This window comes from Montipora foliosa, chromosome 5 (genome assembly GCF_036669935.1).
Source record: "Montipora foliosa isolate CH-2021 chromosome 5, ASM3666993v2, whole genome shotgun sequence".
NCBI lineage: Eukaryota > Metazoa > Cnidaria > Anthozoa > Scleractinia > Acroporidae > Montipora > Montipora foliosa.
Window position 1 is genome coordinate 32,889,419 of NC_090873.1, and position 25,000 is coordinate 32,914,418.

The 25,000-nt window shown below is 40.5% G+C and overlaps 1 protein-coding gene and 1 non-coding gene across 3 annotated transcripts in view; one reads left to right on the top strand and one right to left on the bottom strand.

Moving 5' to 3' along the window:
- Positions 1 to 24,335, bottom strand: part of LOC138003133 (polyunsaturated fatty acid lipoxygenase ALOX15B-like) — a 29,584-nt gene extending 5,249 nt beyond the window's left edge. Inside the window, exons 1-15 of one of the 2 annotated variants that reach the window (XM_068849094.1) lie at positions 24,214 to 24,335; positions 18,613 to 19,082; positions 17,912 to 17,956; positions 15,517 to 15,642; positions 14,655 to 14,752; positions 13,100 to 13,232; positions 11,157 to 11,255; positions 9,540 to 9,636; positions 9,306 to 9,423; positions 8,099 to 8,191; positions 7,226 to 7,286; positions 5,448 to 5,553; positions 3,941 to 4,029; positions 2,184 to 2,357; positions 712 to 875 (exon numbers count right to left, since the gene is read on the bottom strand). In XM_068849094.1, the coding sequence (XP_068705195.1) occupies positions 712 to 875; positions 2,184 to 2,357; positions 3,941 to 4,029; positions 5,448 to 5,553; positions 7,226 to 7,286; positions 8,099 to 8,191; positions 9,306 to 9,423; positions 9,540 to 9,636; positions 11,157 to 11,255; positions 13,100 to 13,232; positions 14,655 to 14,752; positions 15,517 to 15,642; positions 17,912 to 17,956; positions 18,613 to 18,750 (1,541 nt within the window). In that variant the 5' untranslated portion in view covers positions 18,751 to 19,082; positions 24,214 to 24,335. Of the gene's footprint in view, positions 1 to 711; positions 876 to 2,183; positions 2,358 to 3,940; positions 4,030 to 5,447; positions 5,554 to 7,225; positions 7,287 to 8,098; positions 8,192 to 9,305; positions 9,424 to 9,539; positions 9,637 to 11,156; positions 11,256 to 13,099; positions 13,233 to 14,654; positions 14,753 to 15,516; positions 15,643 to 17,911; positions 17,957 to 18,612; positions 19,254 to 24,213 lie in introns of those variants that run through there. The other variant, XM_068849093.1, reaches the window with a different exon arrangement.
- Trnar-acg (transfer RNA arginine (anticodon ACG)) lies at positions 23,076 to 23,148 on the top strand. Its single transcript has one exon. It is a non-coding gene; the product is annotated as a tRNA-Arg (tRNA).
- Positions 24,336 to 25,000: the final 665 nt, after the last annotated feature.

The window sequence follows — 25,000 nt, forward strand, 5'->3', positions numbered from 1 at the left end:
TGAGACGATCTTACTTCATCAAGTCAATCTAAGTGAAAGCTTCTGCGAATGTGTATTTTTAGTTCCCTTTAATTTCAAGAAAATTTGAAAACATATTGAAATTGATATTGTAGAGATTTTTCTGCAAAAAATATTCCTCGCTGCACGTTTTTACAGTTATCACGAGTATCGGTGAAATTGCTTAAAAATTCAAAATCCACAGCCCTGGTGGGACTTGAACCCACAACTTTTGAATTAGAAGCTAAGTTCAACGCCTTATTCATTACCATGGTAATTAGGAGTTCTGGCTAATAACGAGCAGTCGTGGCTTGTGTTCTGCAAAGACCTACAGTTCCAAATCGGAAATTTATTATTTTATATACTTATAAGACCTAAACATGTGACCTACATAATCATTAGCGTAGATGGAGTCACATGTCTCTAAGGGAGAGGCATACCAGCGAAGTGACCTGACTCTAATTTTAGAAGGTAGTGATATATGGGAGAGAAAAAGAAAGAGGTAAGAGGTTCTACATATGCAGAGATTGAAATAGAGTGGCATAGAGACGTACACGGCAGACTGTAGAGTGAATGGAGTCTAATGTATTGAAAAAAGAAGAAACATACCAGAAAATAGGCCTAGAGGGTACGAAAAAGGGACGGCTCTAAGAGAGAAGTTCTACATTTGAAGGGAGAGGGGCTTTGGCGCTTTTCGGTCAACCCTAAGTTTACCTCGAGATCGCCTTTTTTGCGACGGGGTCGTGTTGGTACCAAGCATGAAAGTCTGCCAATCCATTAGAATGCCGCTCTGAGAGGAGTTTGGTTATTACTACGATGTCCAGAGAAATATTCTTAGGTGGAAGACAAGCTACCAGGTCTTTTTCTTCAAGCCATTTCTGAAAGAGAAATCGAGGAAGGACTTTTTAAGTAAATTGGATAACTTTGTCATTTTGAGTAAAATAATGCGGGCAGGAGCCCATTAGTAGGAGCCTCCATATGAAGTAGATCTTTGAGTCAACCTTTGCCCGTGTCTTTCTATTTTTAGAACGAACCCTTGAGCAGGAAACTCGCGTTTGCATAAATTTACATCAATTTGCACGATTTAAATACAGTTTTACTGCTTTATTTTTCTTCGTTAGACAATGACTTTACTCTGATTGGCCTTTTAAAACAGTGTGTTCAGAGCCGAGGAACTTGTGGCGTTCTAAAAATAGAAAGATACGCTCAAAGGTTGACTCATAGGGCTTGTATGGGGGAGGCAAGCTCCTACTCATGGGCTCCTGATGCGGGATAGAAGAAAAAAGCTAATTTCTTCACTTTCAAAGAGGGCTCAAGCTGACAGAAACAGTAATTTGAGATTCTCTTGTTTAGCAAGGAATGCTTGTAGACATAATTGTGCGATGACATATCATGTTTACTTTAGGGTCCGCAAATGTTGCAATGAGGTAAATGTGGTAGCCCTCCACAAAAGCTTAGACCAAACTCCTGACTATGTCATGATAAGAGAATTTCGAACGTCATCATGAGGAAAAAATAAAACCATTTTCAACCATAACTGTGTATTGTATCCTTTTCACCTATCCACACTAAAACGTCTGAGAACAATGTTGTCAAACCGTTTTTATACGTCACCATTTTCAAACGTGTTCGATTTCTTCAATCCCCACGGATGCGTTTGAATAAGTTATCACGCTTTAACGTCACCATTGTCCACATCACAATGATTGGGTGCGTTTTCGACACTGAATCTCCATCTCCGGTCTGCGTTTTCATCGGCGTCTTCGCCGTTTTGGTATGGGTGACAGGCGATAAGGCATTCAAGGAAGACAACGTTCACATCGACGAGGTACGAATTTTGGACGTACGTAAATCCAGATTGGTTTTCGAGAAGAGTCCGGAAGGCAATTCATATCAGATCTTATATAACACCGACCCCCAGACGGAGACAGGGGAAGACACAATCTTCCAGGCAGTGATCTGGACGATGCTGATCAGGTCACATGTCACATGCCACGTGACCTGATCACTTTATTGCGATCAAGACTCTAGCAGAGTTCAAGGGTTAATTTTTACTTATTAATGTAGTTTCGGGGAATTTATAACACTCGTAGTCCTACACAATCAAAACTCATGTCATCATTTAAATTATGCATTTTTAAACGAAAAACGAGACCTCGTCATGGCTGTCGCCACTTCTAACCAACCTTTTCTCTTGGTGGAAAGCCTGTCAATTTGGCGGGATAGTTGGGAAGATATGCATATTCGTCGTATTGAGAAACATTCACTGCTGCGTGTCCCACCGTGCTAGCGAACAGTATGGACGATATTGTCTGGCTCAGTTCTTCGGTGGTGTCAAACTTTCCGTCTCCAGGAACTCCCTAAAATACATTAACAAAATGATATATGTTTCTTATTGTTTTTATTTTATGAACGAAACTTCAACCAAACTATCAATTTCAAATTTGGTCATGTAGTTCCCAGGGAGAAGACGGCATCGGAAATGTACACAAATGTAAAACGCACGTGCAGGGCTATCTCGACACCAGAGCTCTTCTGGTTTTTGCGCACATGACTGAGGGAGATCGGAGCTCTCTTTTCGTGAAGAACAATGGAAAGCGTCTCTGATTGGGGCATTAATGTTAGCACGAGGAGTGAGCAGGCGCCGTAAGGTTCAAATAGACAAGTTTTGGCTATAAAAACCCTATGACGCATGTTCTCTTAGTTTCCCAGAGCCTCGGGTCATGCCCAGACATAAGATCCGAGGCTCTGGTGACGAGATTGAGAAAATGGCGCCAACGTACTATTTTGCGCATGCTCAACAAGCAAAATCTTTGTCAAAAGCATTTATATTTTCGTCACCACAGCCTCGGATCGACCTAAGGCTCTGGGGAACTCTATGTAGGAAAACATGCGCCGTAGGGCTCTTATAGCCAAACACTGCTAACATGAATGCACCGATTAGAGACGCTTTTGATTGTTCTTCACCAAAACCCAATGAGAAGACAATGTTTCAGGGTTCCCCAGAGCTCTTCTCTCCCTCAGTCGAGACTGAAAAGCGTTGGGCACTATAGTGTATCAGGATACGTGTGGACAGTGAAAACGATTCGAAAACGATTGGAATACGCTACGAGTGGACGCGGATATTTTTTACTCTAAAAAAATTTTTCCAGATATGTGTGGACGGGGCCTAAAGCTCCCTATCGGACGTGCTCCAAAAATCATGTACTGTTAGAAGTAGTATCAGGTCATCGAGTCATATCATAAGCATGACGCGAGACGCAGCCCCTATGGCGCAATCGACTGGCGTGTTGGCCTTCTAATTCAAAGGTTGTGGGTTTGAATCCCACCATGGGTGAAAATATTTATAAAACATTGATTTCATAAAACGGAGTTGATAAAACCAAATCCCACTGACGCGGCACCACAGTTTCTTAGGTGCTGTTACACTGTGCAAATTTTCGTGCAAACTGAATAGTTGCACGAATCATTCATTGCTCAATGTAATACACCTTGAAACGTTGCGAGACCAGTTGCAGACACCTGCGGAATGTAGAATAGAATTCTACTTTCCGCAAAGGTTGCAACGAATTTGCATTAAGCACTGCACAGTGTAACATTTGTCCTGCAACTCGTATCGCAACGGTTTGAGGCACCAGCCAATAAAAATCCTCCTTTAACCTTATTTGATCATCGAAACGAGACAAGCTTCGCGGCTCGGTAAATAGGGAGCTTACGAAACGAGGACGACGACGGCTACGAGGACTTCATTTAAAAATACGAGTTCCCAGTCCCATAATGCAATACGTTTTGGGGGTTCTTTACGTAAAAACAATGCAAGTCAATTACTCTTGGGACTGTTCATTATTCAGTGAACTGGATATCCATTGTATTAATGCAAATAACCCCCCAAAATGAACTGTATTATGGGATTTCCGAAAATAGAGATACATAGCAGTCCAACCTTGATGCCGCATCCGGGATTTCCATCAGCCTCTAGTTCCAATCTCCACGCTTGAAGCTCGTAATCATCAACTAGTTCTTCTTCTGTATCTAATACAAGATTGAGCCATAGTTAATAGAAGGGAATGGTTATGAAACCAGACAACTTTCTTTGTTGTAGGTTTTTGTTCTCTTTTCTAGCCTTGACCGTGCACAAAACACAATAGTTGTTTACTCCGCACTGAGGAACTAACCAATAGAAACGTGTTGATTACGTAATTCATGCATAGTGTATGAGCGCAAAACAAAAGATTGTGCACGGTCGTGGACTTTCCAACCTAAATCTTGGCATTTTTGTTTGCTCCTTTGATGTTTGCGGAGCTTCCTAACCATTCCCCTCTATTAACTATGATTGAGCAGTTCGATAGTTCTTAGCCTGCGTAGCTGGCAGTTCTGTTGCTGCGGAGCGGCAAAGATTTCGAACGGCGCGAAAAGGCTGGGACGGGGAAAAACAAAAACCGTCGTTTCCCCCGTTCCAGCCCTGTCGCGGCTTCGCCGCTCGAGATCTCTGGTGCTCCGAAAACAACAGAACCGCCAGTTTTTCAGGCTGGTTAGTTCTCGTCCTTTCGTATCATAGTAAAAGTTCAGCTTTCGATAAGTAGATCTGTGATAGTCGTATGTGCAGCTTTTCGGGCCGAAATGTCAGCAGGGACTTCTTTGAAACGCCACTGAAACCTCATGGTTTGTTTAAAGTTCCTCATCATTTCTTCCAACTAAAGTATATATTTTAAGGAGGCTCAAACCAGTTTCAACACTTTCCCACTTTCCACACACTGTAGTATTTGGAAGGACTGAATATACCCAACTGTTTCACATAACGGAAAAACTTATGGTACCATATGAGACACCAAAAGTTGTTTAACAAGGTTGCACTCATCAGTGTGACGTAATAGGTTAAAATGGCAAAAAAAGAGCTACCTAAAGACAACCTATATTTTGTATTTTAACGCTTATATCTCAAAAACGAACTCAATGGCCCCCTAATTTTTATTGCTGGAAAGCGATTAACAGGCTGTGATAAAACTCTATGCAAAGTTTGAAAAAAATGTTCTCTGCCAAGTTCTCAACTGGAAATTTTTACAGTAGCTCTGAATCTCCTCAGGATAATTTTTTAAACTTTGCAGAGAGTTTTACTTTAGTTTGTTAATAACTTTCCAGCAATGGGGTGTAATCGAGTTCGCTTTTGAGATATAAAGTGTTCAAAGACAAAATAAAGGACGTTTTTTTCATGGCTCTTTTGTTGCCATGGTACCGTACTATGTCTCATCAATGAGTGCATCTCGTTATGCAATTATTGGTGTTTCATTTGGTTCTATGAGATTGCCGTTATGTGAAACAGAGGTACAGAATTAATTCTTATTATAAGACATTCCCCCAACTTGTTGAAACTGGTTTGAGCCACATAAGTACAGACTGTATTTCAACGTTCGCGTCAAAGAAAAAAATATCAGTTTTTGGAAATCACCTACCATATCTGGCCTCGATTACTGAAGACACGTATCTTTTAATTGCGTCATATAGAAGTAACCCATCATCTCTGTAAGGGTAGTCAGGTAGGACTGAGAGATCCCACACCTGCGACACAAAGAGAAACTCTACAAAACCCAAACGCACAGGTAGGAAAATACACTTATAGGGTCGTCTTGGAGGGAAGCTCATAAAGGGGTCAGAAAACTCATGTTTCCACACCTTAGTCAAATTCCCAGTTTCCTCAAATTCCCTCAGACCCAAGAGATTTTGCCTCCACTATTCAACCGGACATTCCAGCTAGATGATATATAGGCGCGTTGGCCAGCCAAGCCACCGAGCCGTTTATTAAGCATTGGAATAGGTACAAAAATATTAATACATCAACTCTAAAATAAAGAGAAAAGCAATGCACCAGAGCCGGACACGAAAACCCCTAAAAACCTGCATGTGGAAAAAACCGGGGGACGTGTAGCCCCGACCAAGGCAGTGGTGCAACCCTCGGGGTTTTAAGGTATCCTTACTGAAAGACACTACTTACAATGTAAATAAACGCTATAATATACCGCCTAACGAAAGCATTAATTATTCATTCAGCTCGATAGAACAATAAACGAAGCAGGACTTAAGCTCGCGGTGACGGCTGACCGGAGAATGCCTCACTTGCTAAACAATCGCAAAATACAAACCGGGATCACATGACACTCCAAGTGCCTGCCGCTCTCAACCAGGCTTCTAGTTCGTGCCGCCAAAATATCAATTTATGCTCACCAGGATTACCCTAAATTACATAACTTATTCTTATTTAACAGGCAGGGAAATCATATATATCTTAACGCCTGCAACTGTAGCTAATCTTTAATGATAATTGGCCGTGCTGTTCACTCTTTCTTGCAGCCTTCAGGTCTGAATTGCAAAGGGAGCCTCTTGACTAGATCGAGTCTGTGGGAGCCGCTATGCGGCTAATGTAAGATGATCATGTATGAGCACAGCACAAAAGCAAGATTTAATTAGCTGGAAGTCGATTTAGTGAGGAAGGAAATTCGGATTACCCTCAGGCAAACCCTCCAGTCAGGTTGAGATCGACTGAAACTCAGCCCAAATAGATCGCAGAGTGGGTGCGGTTATTGACCACTTCGCCACATTGAACCCCCAAAGCGTACAACACGGAGTATTCACTGATGGTTACCACTCAGATATTAACCCCGTTCAAAAAGAACAAAAAGTTCCTTATCCATTGGGTAAGCTGTAAACGTTCCGTCCGCTTGAACTCAAAGTTTGTTAATTTTGTATTTGTTATGTCTATTTCCCTTGTTCTAATGACGCTAATTCGAAATAATTTAAAAGATTTATTTCATATAATACAATAACGACTTGAAGTTATTTTTAAAAAAGAAACGAAGTTGAGAAAATCATACTCAAGTGTGCCTATTTTACACATACATTTTCCTTAGTTCCCAATTCATCTGTTAATAACCTTTACTAGACACTGTTAAGTGTAACTCAGTGAAGATTGCAAAAAAAATCAAACGTTCCCACAGAAATGAAAAACTGGTGCAGAAATTATAAAGCAAGGGGAAACCAATCGCCAACTCGCGTATGTTACTTTGGCCCAAACACGTCGTATATTGCAATAATTTTAAATTTATTTCATTTATGATTATCGAAAATGCTGTGTAATTTTCTTAAATTCTGGCAGTCCACCTTTTTCTGTAAATAGTGTGAAATAAATGTATCAATGAACCAAATCGGATATGCTCTTTTCATTTAAAAAACTTACGCCTCGTTCTTCAAGATCCTGGGGGAGAGTTCCCTGTATATCCATTCGCCAGTCTTGCCATCTAGGCCAATCAAATTTAATGTGTGTGAAAACTGTGCCAAACTTCAAAAAGCGTTAGATGAGATAATTGAGTGCAGTGAAAACCAAACCTGAAGTAATAAATTCATCCAATCACAGCAAACGCGAAAAAAGAAATGAACCAATCACGACGCGAAGCAAGTACATGCGACCTACGCTGAGCGCGGGAAAACGCGAGTGAGAGAGAAGCCTACATTGGTTTTGTCTTCTTTTCGGATTGGCTTAGAATGAGCCACGAGACATTAAAGCACCAAACTCAGTAATGCAAAATCCAAGAAAGAGGGCAATTACTTTCCACGCTCAACTTAAAGGCGCTGGAACTTGCCACAAACGACGCTAGAATTCAATTGTCGAGATCCATTTTCTGCACAACGGAGTCAAGTAGTTTGGATGGCACAATGTCAAACGAAACTTAATTAAAAGAAGCATTTACAAGAATTCAGTAATCTCAATTTGATATACTGCGAAAGTCTCTACGAGGATTTCAAGGCTTTAACGGAATTTCGAGCCGCGGCTTTGACGTTGCTAAAGCAATACACTATGACGGGAGCTTTTAGGCTTCCGCGTGGAGAGTGCCGACAAAACAAGTAGGCGACAAATGGCCACGCGAAAAAGTGGAGCTAGAAATGTGCTTTTTCTCCCCACATTTGCTGCCGCCATTTCTAATGTCTTTTGACGTCGCGCTCGACAGACGAAAGGCCTCAATTGCTGCAATCATCGTTCTGTAACGTTATCTACTTCCCTCTTCAGTGACGAGTGAAATAATTGACGGTTCCACGGCATGACTCTCCTTACCCAAGCGCTATGAGATCCAAGGTGCCTTTCGCTCCTAGCGAGGTCGCGCTGTCAATCCAGGAGCCTGGTGCAAGTAACTCGTTCACTTCAAAGCTGTTATACGAATTGAAATCATTACTGAAGCCATAACTTAAATTACTTGATTACCGCTCAAATTTATTCTAACTAGGAAAAGTAACTTACTGTTGCAGGATGCAACCAGTTTTAAAGAATGGTCAATAAACTCATATTCCAGTTCAAGAAAAAAGCAGCATTTACCTTCTCCGAGTATCAATTATCAAGATACTTTAAAATGCTACTAAGATCAAAACCAGGACCGGAGTCGGGACCGGGGCTTGGGGCCGGGGGCCTGGGTCAGGGTCAGGGTCGAGGTGTCTTTTTTCCCAAATGTTTTTGTTTCAATTGTTGTCGTTATTCTCCTGAACTATTATTTTCGAATGTTCGGCATCTTTCCTTCATTTATCGTGGAAATTAGTCAAAAAAATTAGGGAACATACGGAAGCTTAGTTTGTTTTCGAAATAATTTAAGAGAATTTCCGACTGAAAGTGGAGTTTTTGTAGGGAATATACACTAACTCCTAGAGACACGGAAGATTTGCTGAGCTCCAGATTTTAAAACCACATTTACATTACTTTGTAAAAACCTTCTCCGCAAAACAATTGAAACGAAACAAAACAAAGTCACAGTTTCACGATGGTTGTCACGCAGTCACGCAACATTCTCATTTGCTTGTTTTCGCAAAATTGTTGTGTTTTTAATCGTTAAATTGGATCGGAATAGAACTGGCTAGCAAGAGGATACGTGTGGCCTTTTGTAAGGACTAATAAAAGACCAAAGATCGCGCTTGAAGTACTCTAACTACATAATGTGATAACATATAGTGTAAATGGAATCGAAACTCCAAATAGGCCATTTACGAGGTCATGTCTGCCTCCTCTTCAGATCGAGTCTAAGTGCGAAGTTTTTGTGGTGGGAATTAGTTCTACTTTACAAATGAATGAAAACTAATTTTCATAAGAAAAACTTCGCGCTTAGGCTCGCTTTGAACAGGAGACAGACATGAACCCCGGAAATGACCAACTACGTTGCTTTAAATTTACGACGTCCGGAACACAACATACTTACATACTTATTCTATAAGCTCGTTATTGTCCTCGCATCTAAGAGGAGATAATGACGGGTACTGAAAGGGAGAAGTGAACTTACCAATTTACAGGAATCACGCGACGTAAGTAAGGCGCAAGCAATCTGAAGACAGGGTGCGAAGGAGAAAGCTGGCGGTGGGTTGCTATGGAAACTGCTTCCAAGAAGAGATGCGTGTACCCTTTGCAAAAAGAGAAGGTAAAAGACAACAAATGAGTATATTGAAATGAAAGCAGGTCATTGAGAAACCATCTTAAGTCTTTGGTTTTCGGGACTTTTGAAGTCAAGTTCTGTTACCAAGTAACACGCATGCTCTGTGATACTGTGCATCTGCATTGTTAAACCACATCTTTGCCATCATCCACGTGTACCAGGGGTCGCTGGGAAGAAACACCTGTCAGGAAATCACCAAATTTGTTATTTAAAAGGTTAGATAAGGAGCCAAAAGGATAACAAATCAGTTCTCGAGATTCCAAATACTATACATTCACAAGTGAAAATTATAAGTCTTGCCTTGGACTTGCTATGGGGATAAAAAAATTATATTGATTGTTTCTGGTTACTCGGTCACTTGTCAGATGTACCGTGGCGAGGTTTGTTGTCTCAATGTTTCTAAGGCCAGTGGAATATAGCTCTTCAAAAAGAAAATTGGGGGTAACCACGGATTTTTCCGAAGATAATTAATCAACAATATTTGTAAAAAGCTTCAAAATATAAAGCAATGTATGGCGTTCTTTTCCAAATTAAAGTTTAATTATTTCTGCAAAATGCATGGTTACCCCCAATTTTCTTTTCGGATACCAGAAGCCCTTGCTAAGTTGCTTTCTCGGCATAGTTTTGAACCGCGCAAAATTATCCCTGTATAGATAGACCATTTTCGGATTCTCACGGTTGGACTGGATCTAGCGTAGAATGGAGGTCAATGCGGGCCAATTTTTTCAAATGCAAATTAATTTGCCCGCATTAGCCTCCATTTCATGCTAGATACAGTCCAACCGTTAGAATACGAAACTGGCCTATTAGCAGCGCCGATAGGAAACCCGAGTACCTCGAGATGCGAAGAACGTATGCGCAATAACAATAGTAGGCACCGTCCTTAACATAAATACAAATCCATGCATACGTAAAGATGGTCGCATTGATAGTGGTGAATGTGACAAGGGATTTTTGGGCTTTGACACTATCAAGCTCGTGTTTTGCATACCCGATTAGCTGCAGTTATACAATTCAATTTTAAAGTTGAACGTCTTGAGGGAGTGATGCCATTATATACTCGATTCAGCTCTCTGAGGCTTGAACTAGCGTAACCATCAAATTAAAGAGGCTTCTCTTACTCAGGTAATGAAATATCACCAGTGGGTTGTTTAAGTTAAACGATCTCGAACTTTAATAAAGTGAAGCGCAAAGTTCCTGTCCGTTGCCTTTCGTGTTCTCTCAAAAAACAGAGCGCAGGTTGAGAAAAAGAGAACTGAGATTTTGCACGACCTCTCTAAAACAGAGATACGCTCACTCATGAGGGTTTGCGAGTCAGATCAGCTTGATTCCGAAAACACCTCTCATATATTTGGTCTTAAAAAAAAGACACCACTGGTGAGACTTGAACTCACAACCTTTGAACGAAAAGTCCAACACGCCGGTCCGTTGCGCCGCAGAGACACCCCTCACTTCAGGAACAATTAATAACTTATCCAGTTGTCGTAGCCGTAACAGTTTGGTACGTGTTTATATCAAGTCCGCCTTTCACTTTCGTCACATAAGAAACCTTCTGTTTGATGTCACGAGAAAGCAGTGTCAGGGCGTATTCAACAGGAACTCTATTCCGGAACTGGAATACTCAAGAAGTGGTGTAGTGCAGAGACGCCGGCTATTTCGCGCTAGCGCAATAACGTGTGAATTGGTTAACTAGTTTCTCACCGGATTGTTGTCTCCTTTTTCTTGGAAAAGCTGAATGGCTATAGGAATGAGATAGGATTTGGCTGGACTTAAAAAGAACAAAGCCATGGGCGAAACAACCTAGGAATAACAAGGAAAAAGAGGAAATCTTGTTTAGACCCTTTGGATTATTGATATGCAGTCTAACGGTTCTCTGATGTGATTTCCACAAAGCCAGATAGTTAAACACACCTTCTTGCGTAAAGTCTCGAAAAACGTTTGCATTGTAGAATATTTTTTAGCTAGTTAGTGACATCTCTATCCACTTACTCAGGCTTTGACAACTGGGTGTTAGCTGTCTAATATAATGTGCAATGTGTACATACGGGAAATCGTATGAACACGAGTGCATTTAGCGATCTACGGGAACGAGAGATGTTTTTAAAGTTCTCAAAATTGCACGTACCGTAGGCGAGTGAAACTTCAGAACTTTCAAAACTTCACGAGTGTCCATAAATCACGAAATACACGAGCAAGTTCAAACGATTTTTTATTTATTATGTACTGAAAAAATACTCTGTTGCTGTGTTTCCATAGCAACGTCCGTATTGCACTCTATAACCTCCATACATTCTTCATTGACCAATCAGAGACGCGATATTCTGTTAATAAAAATGCTTATTCTTGTGAAGTCGTCAAGCAATACCTTACTTGGAATGCTCTTAAACGAAAATATTCTTCCGAAATATTTTTAAATTTCTGCTTGGGTCTTGCTTCGTAGAGTAGACGTCGACGACGCTTTCGACGACAACTACAATGGTGATGACAATAATGATGATAATAATGATGATGATAAAGATGATGATGATAATGAGGAGGAGGGGGAGTAGGAGGAGGAGGAAGATGAAGATGAGGAGGAGAAGGAGGAGGATTGATGATGATGATGATGATGATGATGATGATGATGATGATGATGATGATGATGAGGACGAGGACGAGGACGAGGCGGAGGAAGATGAAGATGTGGAGGAGAACGAGGAGTGATGATGATGATGATGAGGAGGAGGATGAAGATGATGATGATGATGAGGAGGAGAAGGAGGAGGATTGATGATGATGATGATGAGGAAGAGGAGGCGGAGGAAGATGAAGATGCGGAGGAGAAGGAGGAGGATTGAGAATGAAGATGATGATGATGATGATTAGGAGGACGAGGAAGATGAAGATGATGATGATGAGGAGGAGGAGGAGGAGGAGGAGGAGAAGGAGGAGGAAGATGATGACGAGGAGGAGAAGGAGGAGGATTGATGATGATGATGATGACGATGATGAGGTGGAGGGGGATAAAGAAGATGATGATGATGAGGAGGAGGAGGAAGATGAAGATGATGATGATGATGATGACGATGATGATGAGGAGGAGGAGGAAGATGAAGATGATGATCATGATGAGGCGGAGGAGGAGGAGGAGGAGGAGGAGGAAGATGAAGATGAAGAGGAGAAGGAGGAGGATTGATGATGATGATGATGAGGAGGAGGAGGAGGAGGAGGAGGAGGAAGAGAAGAAGGATGAAGATGGTGATGATGAGGAGGAGGAGGAGGAGGAGGAGGAGGAGGATGAAGTCTGCAAATCAAATCAATTTAACGCAGGACAAAACCAACTGCTCTTTCCTAGAAGAGGGGAAAACCTGACAAACGGAAGAAAAACGAACCGCTCGACGCCCCGCAGCAAAATTAAGTGTCAACAAGCTCCAGCAACAAATGACACCGAATTTGGAATCGATCCACAAAAGGCGGGCCAGTTCTGTCACGTGGACCATTATCCTTAGTAATGACAACTGTTTTTTTTCAACTGTTTTTGGCTTCAGGACGATACAAATTTTCCTTAATCAGATCCGTGACCTCTTACATCACTTTCCATTTTTCCCAAACTTCGCATAACTTCTTATTATTTTGAGAGTTATTGATTTTCTTCCTCATCTGACCTTTCTTGGTTCATCTAAGTTGAGTCGACTCAGGATTTTTAAATCAACAATGAAGATCCTCTTCGCTGCTAAGACCTCCTCTAGAGTCTGTCCCTCAAGGAACGGCTCCAACATCCCAGATGTGACTGATAAACTAAAAATACAAAGTTTTAGCTTTTTAGTCTTTAATTTTCTTTCTTTAAGACCGGTCATGAATTGTTCGTAACCGAGGTCCCACTTATGGAGCTAGCCAGGATCGACATCCTTGTAATCGTGAAAACAAGCATAGTTGATTTTTGTTAGGTATTCATTTTAAATTTATGTTCTACTTCGTACAGACGAACCGCGATATTTGTCAAGGAACTGTACATGTTGCCACCATGTGCCCAATTTTTTTTTTTCGATACAGAGGATCCGTCTCCAGCGGGATAAATAGTCCAGTTTCAAGTTTTCCATGACCGCTGAATAAAAACACTGAGGACGCATTTTTACAAAGTTAGCCTCAATCTGAAGTGAATGTATTCACAAATAACGGCAGGAAAGTGCCTGAAATTTGAAATTAAACAATAGACAGGGTAGTGAACAAGTCATCTTCTCGGAATTTGTGAATATATTCACTTCAGATAGAGGCTAATCCTGTAAAAATGCGTCCTAAGTATTTTCATTCAGCCGTCATGGAGAACTTGAAACTGCACTATTCGAATACAAAATGGTTCTTGTGCAATGAGATCCGTCTGCAAATGGCTTCGTTCTTTTTTTTTTAAAGAACGATAAACCGCAGATCAAAACTACGTCACATTAAAGAGCTCTCGCTGTTGAGAATTCGAACGAATAGGGAACAAAGCCCCTTGAGTTGTGGTCTGGACTTTCTCGCCAGCTCTCTGACCATTGGACGACGAACTCGAAGGATACCAGAATCCTAATAGAGTCTATTTGATTATATTTCCTAAGCTTTGAGAAGCTAAGACCCTGTGGTTTAAACAACAATACATGCATGTAGAGCGGTTTTCCATTGAGTGTCGTAAAACAAATACCAAAGTTATTACTTTGACCAATCACAGCAGGTTTAAAGAGCGCAAATGAACCAATCCAAATTCGTAGCAATTTCGTGTACGTTGCTCAAAGCGGGGCAAAAATCGAGCGTGCAAGTGGCAATTGGTATTGGTTTTCCCTCTCGTTAGTTGATAGAGCGAGTTTCAAATGAGTGTTGCAAAACCAAAACAAAAGTAACTACTTTGGCCAGACTTAGGCCAATCAAAAAGGACGGAGACAATCCAGTAAACCAATCAAAACTCGAAGTAATTACACGTAGCCGACACAAAGCGCGGGAAAATGTGCACGCACGAGCCACGATTGGTTTTGGTTTCACTTCTGATTGTTTGAAAAAGTGGCGCGAGTGAAGTAACGCAAAACCAAAGCAATTCGCTAATTAATTTCCACATTCAATTGAAAACCGCTCTAATAAAACTGGCGCGAGATTTTTAAACCATTCACTAAGCGTAGCAATTGCAATCGCGTAATTAGTTTCGACAGTCATTTGAAAACTGCTCTAATACACTGCATATAAGCCACTCACTTGTCAGGAATTTTAGTGCAAAGGCGAATCAAGGTTGGATTACAGCCGCATAGTCTCTGCCGAGCGAAATGTACGTCATCTCGCCAAAAGTTCCGACCCTAAATAGATGAAAAATAATGATGAATACTGAAAAATCTTTTACAATTCTGTAATAACATGGGATTACGTGATGACAAGCGCACTTACAAGCTAAAACAGAGCTTTAAAATAGCTGTGAGATAACAACTATCGAACTCAAATTTGAGAGTAGGGAAGTTTAGTGTAGGATAAGAAAAGATGGTTTGACGGTGGAATGCGACGTGAAGATAGTTTAAGATATTAGCCATGGTCTAATGGTAATGGCGTTGGATTTGTTTGAGGTTGCGCCAGATTTAAATCCCTTGCTGATCATTTCGGTGATCCAGAATCAAGAATCCCGAGTCCTGAATTAAACTCCTTCGCGCTCTAGAAAAACCGTACTGGTTACCAGTTACCACCATCGTTCAAATCACTAAAATGGAGCGTCTGTTCGTAATGTCGCTACCGAATATTTCAAAACAAACTTAACTCTTATGTAAAATTATGTTCCTATTTTTCGTCCAAAAAATTCCACAGGCAAAAAAATGCACACCCCATCAAAAACGTTCACGCAATAAAAAAAACGTCACCCCATTTCAATATCAGCCAATCGCTAACAGGCATAACAAAAAGAGGAGAAAAGGCCATAATAACGCTTGAGAGCCATTTTGGTAGCTCAGTGCACTTCCACTGTAAAAACGGCATCTTAAATGATCATCTGAGTAAGGACAGAACAGTTTATGCGAGGAATCAAATAACTGCGTCAAGCACCTCGTGCAAGAATTCAACATCATCCCTGACTCACCGCTGGTTTCCCAAGTTTCCTTTCAAAAATCTCATCAAAATCGTGGAGAGACTTCCATGGCTCGTAACCAAAGTCTGGAAGCTTGTATTTGTTAACCAGGGTGGATCGCCTAACTATGATATCCCACTAAAACAGAAAAAAAAAAACAAAGTGAGGAAGCTGTATTTATACCCTGGATATAGTACATGAAGACGAGGGTCTAAACTGCATAGGTCACATTCCACAGGTCAAGACTACAAATCCCTGTTCCACCGATGAACAACTAAGCCAAAAGTTTTCCCTAGACCTGAAACAACATTTTTGTAGAGGGATTAGGGTTAGGGGACACTTTCGGTGTTGTTTATCTATGTTTAGCTCAGTGACATGTACAATGCCCTGTGTTTTAGACCCGCCGTAAAATAAAGCACGACGTTCATTAATAAACTCAGCTGTCAGCTGGACGAGGGAAGGGAGGGGGTGGAGGGGGAGTGTACCAGACGAGTACAGTGAGGGAAGAGGTATTTCGCTTGCACTTGTCCTAAATATCTCTGATTGATATAAAAACTCTATCTTTCAAAATCGTTGTTTTAAAGGCTCCAGCCTGGAGCTCCACAACTAAGGGATACTGATTTGTGTCCTGTAGACTTTTTAAGGCTTCTTCGCTGCTTACTAAGACGATCTTTCGCTAAAGACATTGACCATTTTCACATTCGCCATAATACACTTTGTTTGTCCCCCAAATTTTGCAAAAACCATTGAATTCAAACACTCTTGGGAATATGCAGTGTACCAAGAGCATTTGAAAACAATGCTTTATGCAAAATTTGGGGGGCAAACAAAGTGTATTATGGGGAATGTGAAAATGGTCAATGAAGGGAACTCGGTAAGGTAACAAGAACAACAGCATTAGTGTTGCGGATAGTTATTTTTTTCTTTTTTATATGCAAATTAGCTCAAATTAATTTCGGTCGTATTCTTTTTACTTAGGTTTCACTTCTCCATTAGTGAGCACAATCAGTTAAGTGTCTTAAGAAGTTTTCTTGTTATTCCCCTAGGGGCCAACTTGTGCAAGTATATTAGGACCAATTTTTTTTGTTAAATCCGTTCGTTTTTCCGTCGTGTTAATTAAAACCGAGTGCATGTCATGTAGCTATTGTAGCTACAAGAGTCCTCCTTTTTTTCTGTCTTGTTGCACACATTCGGTAAGCCTTGTCATTTGTTAATATTGTCTTTATGGTGTACGTTTTAAGTAGTTTATATCCACTAACTCATATTACTGTATTTCTTTCTTTTTTGTAGCGATCCTCGCATTGCTCGCCAGTTTGTTTGTTGGCAAGTGGGCGTGTGTTCGGAATAAAGCAGATTAATTTCTTTTTCTTGTTGCCGGAATATATATTGTCCTTCACAATTGGATATAACTGTATTTGACTGAACTAGGAGTAACCTTTGATAAAGCAAATAGGCTATTTCCGAGTTCACGTCTGCCTCCTCTTCAACTATCTTTCATGAACATTCAGGTATTGATCTTGATTAAATTCGAACTCCAAGTTCCACTGACGGTAGACATCAACTCTTGACTTTCTTGATTCATTGGATTCTTTTCACTCGCCGGATTTTCTGTGTACAAAAACTTTTACGGAAGACTTCATAATGAACTCTGAACTCTTTATCTTCTTCCCTTTTCAGCTATCGTCTCTTTCTTCTCTCCGGATATAGCAAGATCAAAGGTTACATCTTCACCATAGTTATCGCAGTTGTTTATAGCCTTATCACAGTACCGCATCCATAGCAAAAGTTCAATAACAGCCGGCCACGAGGGTACTCGCCCTCGGGCAAAGAGCAAAGAGTTTTTTCTATTATTTACCAGCCTGCTTTTGTACTTTTACTCTAATAATCTAGAAAGTTCTGTTGCTATTTATAGTCTATTACAAAGTGTACTATTTGTAAAAACTGCTGAATCACATCACAGAAATTTCTGGAATACTACAGATTCTTAGATAATTCTAGAAAAGTCTGGAATTCCATGACAGATAAACTAAAAATAATTCTGATCCTCGTAACAATGAAAACTAATTTTCATAAGAAAAACTTCGCACTTAGATCCGCTTTGAAGAGGAGGCAGACATGAACTGGAAAATGGCCAATTGCATAAAGATCTCGGTTCGTCCCCGTGTTGCAATGGACTGGCGTGCTGCAAACTCATAGAAGTGAGAAGGGATCCTCACGCTCATTTGTCAAGCGCCAGGCGCCAAAAATGCTATTCCGATCCTCCACGTTTCAAAAACGAGATAGATGCAGAATGCAATGTGTATTCCTGTCCGGTAATAGTACCAACAGAATGGGTCTTACTATAGACTAAGGGTTTGTCTTTGGCGAATTTTAATATCAAAAGAACGGAGAGAAATGTTCCACTCACCTGGTGGTTGGAGCTGAAAACTTCTTCCTTTGGACAGAAGCTAATCTGAAATCAGAACAGTATAATTGTCATAGACTAGTCCCCACTCGTACGTTACGCTCCTAGGTCATATTCGGTTATACTGAGAATGGAGCAGTTAAACGTTTGGTTCTTTTTTTTTTTAAGAACCGACTACATTGTGTAGGTTTGATCATCGGTATCCGCGGAAAATTAAATGGTTTATTAAGCTCGGAACAAATAAACTTTTGGTCAGATTTTCCAAAACAGTAAAAAACCACTAACATGATTCTCTAGTAGCTGTCAATGCGACCAAGGAAATAACTGTTCTTCAAGACTATCCCTGGTGGGACTCGAACCCAAAACCTTTGAAATAGAAGTCCAACACGCTTGTCCACATTGCGCCACATCAACTTTCCTTTGCTTTGTCTTTGTCCTCTTAACCTCTCTTTCAAGCTGAATTTTAATGTATAGAAAGTGGTCTGTTATCCACTGGGTAAATTTTTTCGACCTATGAAAAACTGGGCTCAATTCAGATGTTTACCGAAATTGCTCGATTGCTTGTCCCTGTGCGGTGTTGACGAAGTCGCACCTAGCCAACCTATTGCAAGATTTTGACGAGAGTTGTAACGACCGCGAAACAGAGTTGAATTGTGGCGTTAGAAAGTTAACCCATGAACCGCAAGTTTTCAAATTTCACTGACCTGAGGTGGAATCCCGGTCCTGCGTCTATAATACCGATACATGGTTCTTTTCCAGAAGAGTTCAGTTTCCCTCTGCTCCGTCTCTGTATCAAACTGGGGCAAGGTGCTATCGTAGGTCCGCAATACTAAGGGCTGCATGTTTCTAATCCAGCGATGACACGGAAAAATATAATCCTCGAAGTCTTGGCCGCTGTACCGACGCACTTCAATCGTCTCGATAAACCATTCCACGTAGTTTCTTCGGTTGGTTGCGTCGCGGCGTACAAACTCGATCTTGCAAACGCGTCCTATGTTGGTAGCCTCGCAGAATTTGAATGTGTCTGTATGTCCTTTCTTAAATACAGTGACACAGCAGCCTTGTAAACACAATTCCTTCGATCTGTTGCCTCTGTCATCAATGAGAGTCAAGTAAGCGGCGTTATGCAGTCCACCTCCCTTCGTATCTCCAGTTTTGACAGTTATTATCAAGCCTGGAAGATCAAAACAAGTCATGCAATCGACTGAGTTTCCCATGTCAAACTTTCCGCATCGGCGACAGCAAAAACATCTCACTCTCAACAGGTGCTTTATAAATTTACACGCTTAAAAAGTCGATAGCAAGAAAAGTGTGTCATGAATCGATCTGTGTTAAACAAAAGCTAAACATTTGAGAGTTTCTTTGGTGATGGACGCTGTCAAAGATGTCACAATAGTTTGAAAAAAATCATGGTATAGCTTGCATTCCTCAAGAGTTAAAAGCGTCCACCATTCAAGATGCCTATATGAGGGCCATTGTAAACCTCTTTCAAAAAGCCTCCAAAAGCTTCCAAATGCGGGGCTAACTTGACCAGATTCAAATCTAGCGATGAATGGATGAATAATTTTGCAGTTGACTCAGAAGCTGAGCTCAGGCGTCACTGGATTGATATCTTTGCGGAACGTTTGTCCTAGGCAGATACCTTAAAGTTAATGTAAGCTGGAATATACTAATAAAACCAAATAAGTACATCAGCGTCCACAAGCAACAGGTAGAAACTGGCTGCTTCGTTAATTATTAACAGTTTCCAAAGAAATAAAATAACAATTTCGTGCAACTTGTGATAAGAAAAAGCCCAATCGCTGCTGGATGAAAATAGTTCTCTGCATTGACATTTTGGACAAAAAACTCCGCTTTCCTTTTAAGGTTTTAAAGGTAATTTAAGAAAAAGACAACACTAAAAATTTGACCGTGAGAGTAACAAGTCCAACACATATGCTGCCAAAGTAATAGACGCGAAACTTATAGCAAGGTCAAAACAAGTAAATTATTTTTCTTTGACATAATTTTTAAACTGTTGCCAAGCTTTGATGCCGCGTTGATAATCGGTAAATTGGTTGAGTATTCATTAGTTTACTTTCCTTAAAGGGTAATTATTGGTTGGTATCAACCTAAATAGCTGGATTTACTCGCTGGCCCTGATACAATACAACTTGGTATGAAATAATTCAAACAAGTATTTCAGGGACTGTCACTGTAGTCACAAAAATCGATTGATAAAGTCTGGTGTGAAGGTACTTTAGATAAGTTCTCACTTATAAAATCGGTAACCGTATTATTCACTCCATGAGCAAAAAAATGGCTTTGCGCCATGATTCCTGCCATGAGCGTTAATGGCAAAGAATACCAGACTGCTAATGTTTATTGATCAGTCCAATGGTTGCTTTCTAATTCGGAGTAAATTTACCTGTTAGCGGCACAGGCAAGTGATCCTTCAGGAAATGCTTCCCAAATTCCGCACGTGCCAGCTGCCGGACTTCCTGGGTTAGCGCTTCGTGTGAGTTCTCCCTCTACCAAACCGCTGACGCCTGTATGCAGGATAGACCCAATTTTGTTCCAACCATCGACAGCGTTCGACCACAGCTTGGGAAACAGCTCTCTTAGGTCCGAAGATGCCCAGTATCAGAATCAATATTAGTATTCGCAGAAGCCATCTTACGGACGGTGCCTACTATTGTTCTTGCGCATAAGTTATGCGCAAAAAATCTCGAGATACTCGATGACTCGTGATGCTTACTAATACAGGGATATCTTTGCGCGATTTAAAACTATTCGGAGAAAGTAGATCTTAGGAAGTACTCTTGGTCTATAATCATAGACTGCGGCGTACACACGTATTGCATTCTTAAACTAGTGAGCCTTTGACGTCATTTTCTCCTCGATCCAGCTCTCTCAAGAACATAACGTTAGTAATGGCGGACCATTAAATAGGAAAATTACAGTTAAAATAAAGAGGTGTCTTTTTGAAATCAAGGCTTAAAACGTGGGTCACTTAGTGTTTTGTTAACATAGTTTTGAAATCCAAAGAAAAATATGAATTGATTTTTTGGTCACAGGGGCACTTTAAGTATATACAGTATAAAATTATTCATTATTGTAGCTGTATATTTTTATACGTAATTCAACCATATGGCTGCCATGTATAGAGTGTGTTCACTCTCGTGATCAGTAATCTTAATTATTGATTGACTACAAGGAGTGTTGAACGCTGCCGCGTGCAATTTCGTGTCACATTTCTCGGTTTTCTTCGATGTAACTTCACTGGTTTCCGATTCGTTTTGTTTCGTTCGTATTCACTAATATACATATTTAGGCAAGTCCAAAAGCGGAGATCGAGCTCCTCAATTATTAAGTCTTATTGATTTATGTTTTTGTTTCCAGGGGCCCGTTTCTCGAAAGTCCCGAAACTTTACGGGCCATTTTCGGATGTGACAATTTACTTTGTATCTCAGAACGGAGAGGATTTGAGTTGTAAAACCTTACAGTCATTTTGCTTTTTGTTACCTTGACAACGCGTTAAAATATCAACTTTTCATAACAAGTGGTTGGCAGTTTCACAAATGGCTTTTCGGGTGCATGCGAAAAGTTTTCGGGACTTTCGAGAAACGGGCCCCAGATATCAGATATTTTTATAACTGGTCTGCTGGCTCATCACCATTTTCCAGTCCTGTGCACTTTCTAGCTCTTAAATTGGCCGTCTTCCCTGCTCATTATTCAGCCTGTTTTACCGTTCTTGTACTGGCTGTTTCTTCTGCAGCTCGCTTGCGGTCTTGCCTGACCAAATGATATGTCAGAGAACCTCCAGCTGGAGTCGTGTAATCTAAATGCCTCGAACACATCAACATCAAATATCAAAAGAGTATTGACGAGAATGAACTCCAGAAGTTCAAGGAAGATAGAGATTGACCATGGCCACAAACCAAAACACGCTGAAGAAGTGAGAGAACGAGTGAAACAATTTAAGGCAAAACAGAAAAAACGCCCCCAAAGAGCATAACGACCTGCTAAGAAACTCCGAAAAAATCAAGCAAAGCATTTCAAAAGCCACCTATCTCATTGACACATGGCACAAGGTAACTGGCGTTCAAAAACAAAATGATCCAGGGCCCGGGTGAAACCTTTCAAAGCAGAAAATCACTCTTTTCTAAGCTTTTCTACCACCGATAAACATATCGGTCGAGACTATAATTAAATTGACGCAAAAGCGTGAGGCCATAATGCGGTCACATTCACATTACTGCTGAGAAAATCAACACCAAGAAATTATTATCAAGACAAACTATTTTCTTGGAAGGAAAAATATCTCAGAGCAGTATAGAGATCCAAATCTAAAGTCTCATAGAACAAAAATCATAGCTAAATGAAATCTTGCAGGAACCGCCTAAAAGAGGCGTACGCGTCTATTCAAATATGATGTACTCAAGAAAGCAAAAAGAAACCAGACCACGTAGAAGGGAATTGTGTAGGCCTGTCAACCCCATTTGACACACTCAACACTCACAATAGAGTAATTTATCTCTTTACGATCCATTCTATAAAGAAATGGTCAAAATGGAAACTGCAAACTCTGCAATAATAAGTTAGATCGCAACATGTTTTAACTTGGGTATCCTGTGGTTTCTCATACAAACCTTATATGGGAATTTTGTAAGATCGTTTATTGGTGAACAAGGCAAGATCCGAGATGGGTCTTGCTTTTATTTCATTTCCCACGCCAAAAGAAGTATGCCGGCCAATTTTGGTACTTCTATCATATTTTTGAACAATTCTACCCCTGCATTTTTCTTCTTCTTCTATCCTCGTACGTTGTACGACATATTAAAAAATTACTTTGTTTGTTTCTTGGTTGCCTTCAAAATGGTTGTTTTGCTAAAGTTATCGTGTCAAATGCAGCACGCTAGCCGTGCAAACTTCCCGCCAAAAAACGCGGGTTCAAACCAGCGGACGGACGGTCGTACGCCTGAGTGACGTCTCGCATTGAGCTCCATGGCGCGCTTTCGCTACACAAATAATTAAAATATTATTGTTATCATTATTATTGTTGTTGATTAGAAACTTTTCTTCGCGATAAAAGTGGAATTATATGAAAATTATTAGTCATTTAATCGTGGTAATCACTATTCAGCTAGTAATAAGCTTACTTTTGCGTCCCTGTTTAACCTGTGGTGGCCCTGTGGCCCAATGGATAAGGCATCTGACTACGAATCAGGGGATTCCAGGTTCGAGTCCTGGCAGGGTCGCTTCAGTTTTTTTTTCCCTTTCATTTTTTTGTTTTCTTTTTTTTTACAATTTTTTGAAATATTTTCTTGAATTTGTATGCAGGTAGTTGTAGACCCCTTACAAAATTAGGGAGGATGCGATGTTTTCGTGAGATTTCGGAAGCTTCCCATGTTGCTTCTTTTTATCTAAAACCAACTTTTTCAGAACTGGGAGTTGAAGCCAACTTTCTCCGGTTTTGAATTCAGGATGCTATTTTTGGCCAGATAACAACCTCAATAATAGAATGTCGAGTGGACAGAATAATAAATAGAATATTGTGGACCGGGCCGTCGACATATTAGGGCGCTTTATAAGCACGCGCGTTTTTGAGACGCGGACAGCAACCGGAAGTGAGATATTTTCCCTTGCTTTCACACAACCACATTTACATTGCTATGTATTTTTTCTCCATTAGAGATGATAAATACAAAAATCTGGGAGACAACACTGTCCTGGCACGCGAATTTTTCTCTTCCGGTTGCCGTCCGCGTCTCAAAAACGCGCTTCCTTAGAGCGCGTTCGATTGACCCTATTCCGGATTAGGAATACATGGAATATAAGTTAGAAATCCGTCGTTTTTGCGGAGATTCATATTAAAATTGTCAAACATCTGCTAAAATGCTATTTTAAACATATTTTTATAATCCTTACTGCTTCGAAACGCGCCAAACATACCGTTTTAATCATCACTTTACGTATTCTTATTCCGGAATAGGGTCAATCGAACGCGCCCTAAAGCTCCCTATTCACGCACGCTTTTCAGTCATAGTATGTTTCAGTCTATGTACAATGTAAGCCTACAGTGTAAAATTTCAATAATTATTTTTCTTCCATATAGACTCCATATACTGAGAGCCATTTTGGTCGAACAGGGTTCGCAGCACGATCATCAACATCAGCGATTAAATATTCCATAACCATAAAAGACTGCTTCACACCCAGCCACCTTTGTTAGCACTGGGTGGCGATTTCTCAAAAACGAGTCTGTTATTCTTATGTAAATAAGTGACAGGAAATTAGCAGTTAAGATAAAAAACTCCCCTCACCTTTGCTGCTGCTTCTTAGTTAACTTTCCACCGAAAATTAAGGACAAAATATTAGTTCACAGGTAAAATTTGCGTCTTTTTTTCGTAAACACTACTTCCTGTATAAAGCTCATCTGCGCTCCGCTGAGAAACCTCTCCAAATTGCAAAACGTCATCATGTTACTTTCACAAACGCCCTTCATCATTTAACAGCGGACTACACGCCCTGCCTACCGGAAAAACTATTGTTTTTGTCTACCATCATGGTGGCAATGAAAACAAGAAAACCACCTACTGCAGGCTTCAGCTTTTATTGTTCTAACGTCTGATTAACATTTTCGGTTCGGTAGAAAACTCATTACATTTAATTTGTACCTTACCAGAGCTGCTGTGCTACCCAGTAGGTCCCACATTTAGGCATGTGACTTAAGAAATACAGTCCAAACTTGACACATCCCCTTACCCCACCATTTTCAATCCTTTCATGGGAAAACATTAGCCCAACAAATTGACCTGTTCCCAACTGTGTGGCTTCATAGCTCACGTGGTAAAGCATTGCACCTGCATTGCAGTGGTCAATAATTGGATTCGAATGTCATTGAAACCATCTGAATTTTTCAGGTGTCTAATAAGAGACAATTATTGCTGATAAAATTGTCCAGTTAAAGTGCAAGGATAACGTCTCCCTTTCATCATATTATTTCGTTTCAGAAAGCAAAACATGCCCATTGACTGTGACAGTGAAAGTCAGAAATTGACCACCATATCTCAGACAAAAATAAATTGAAAAAACTGATACCATAAAATT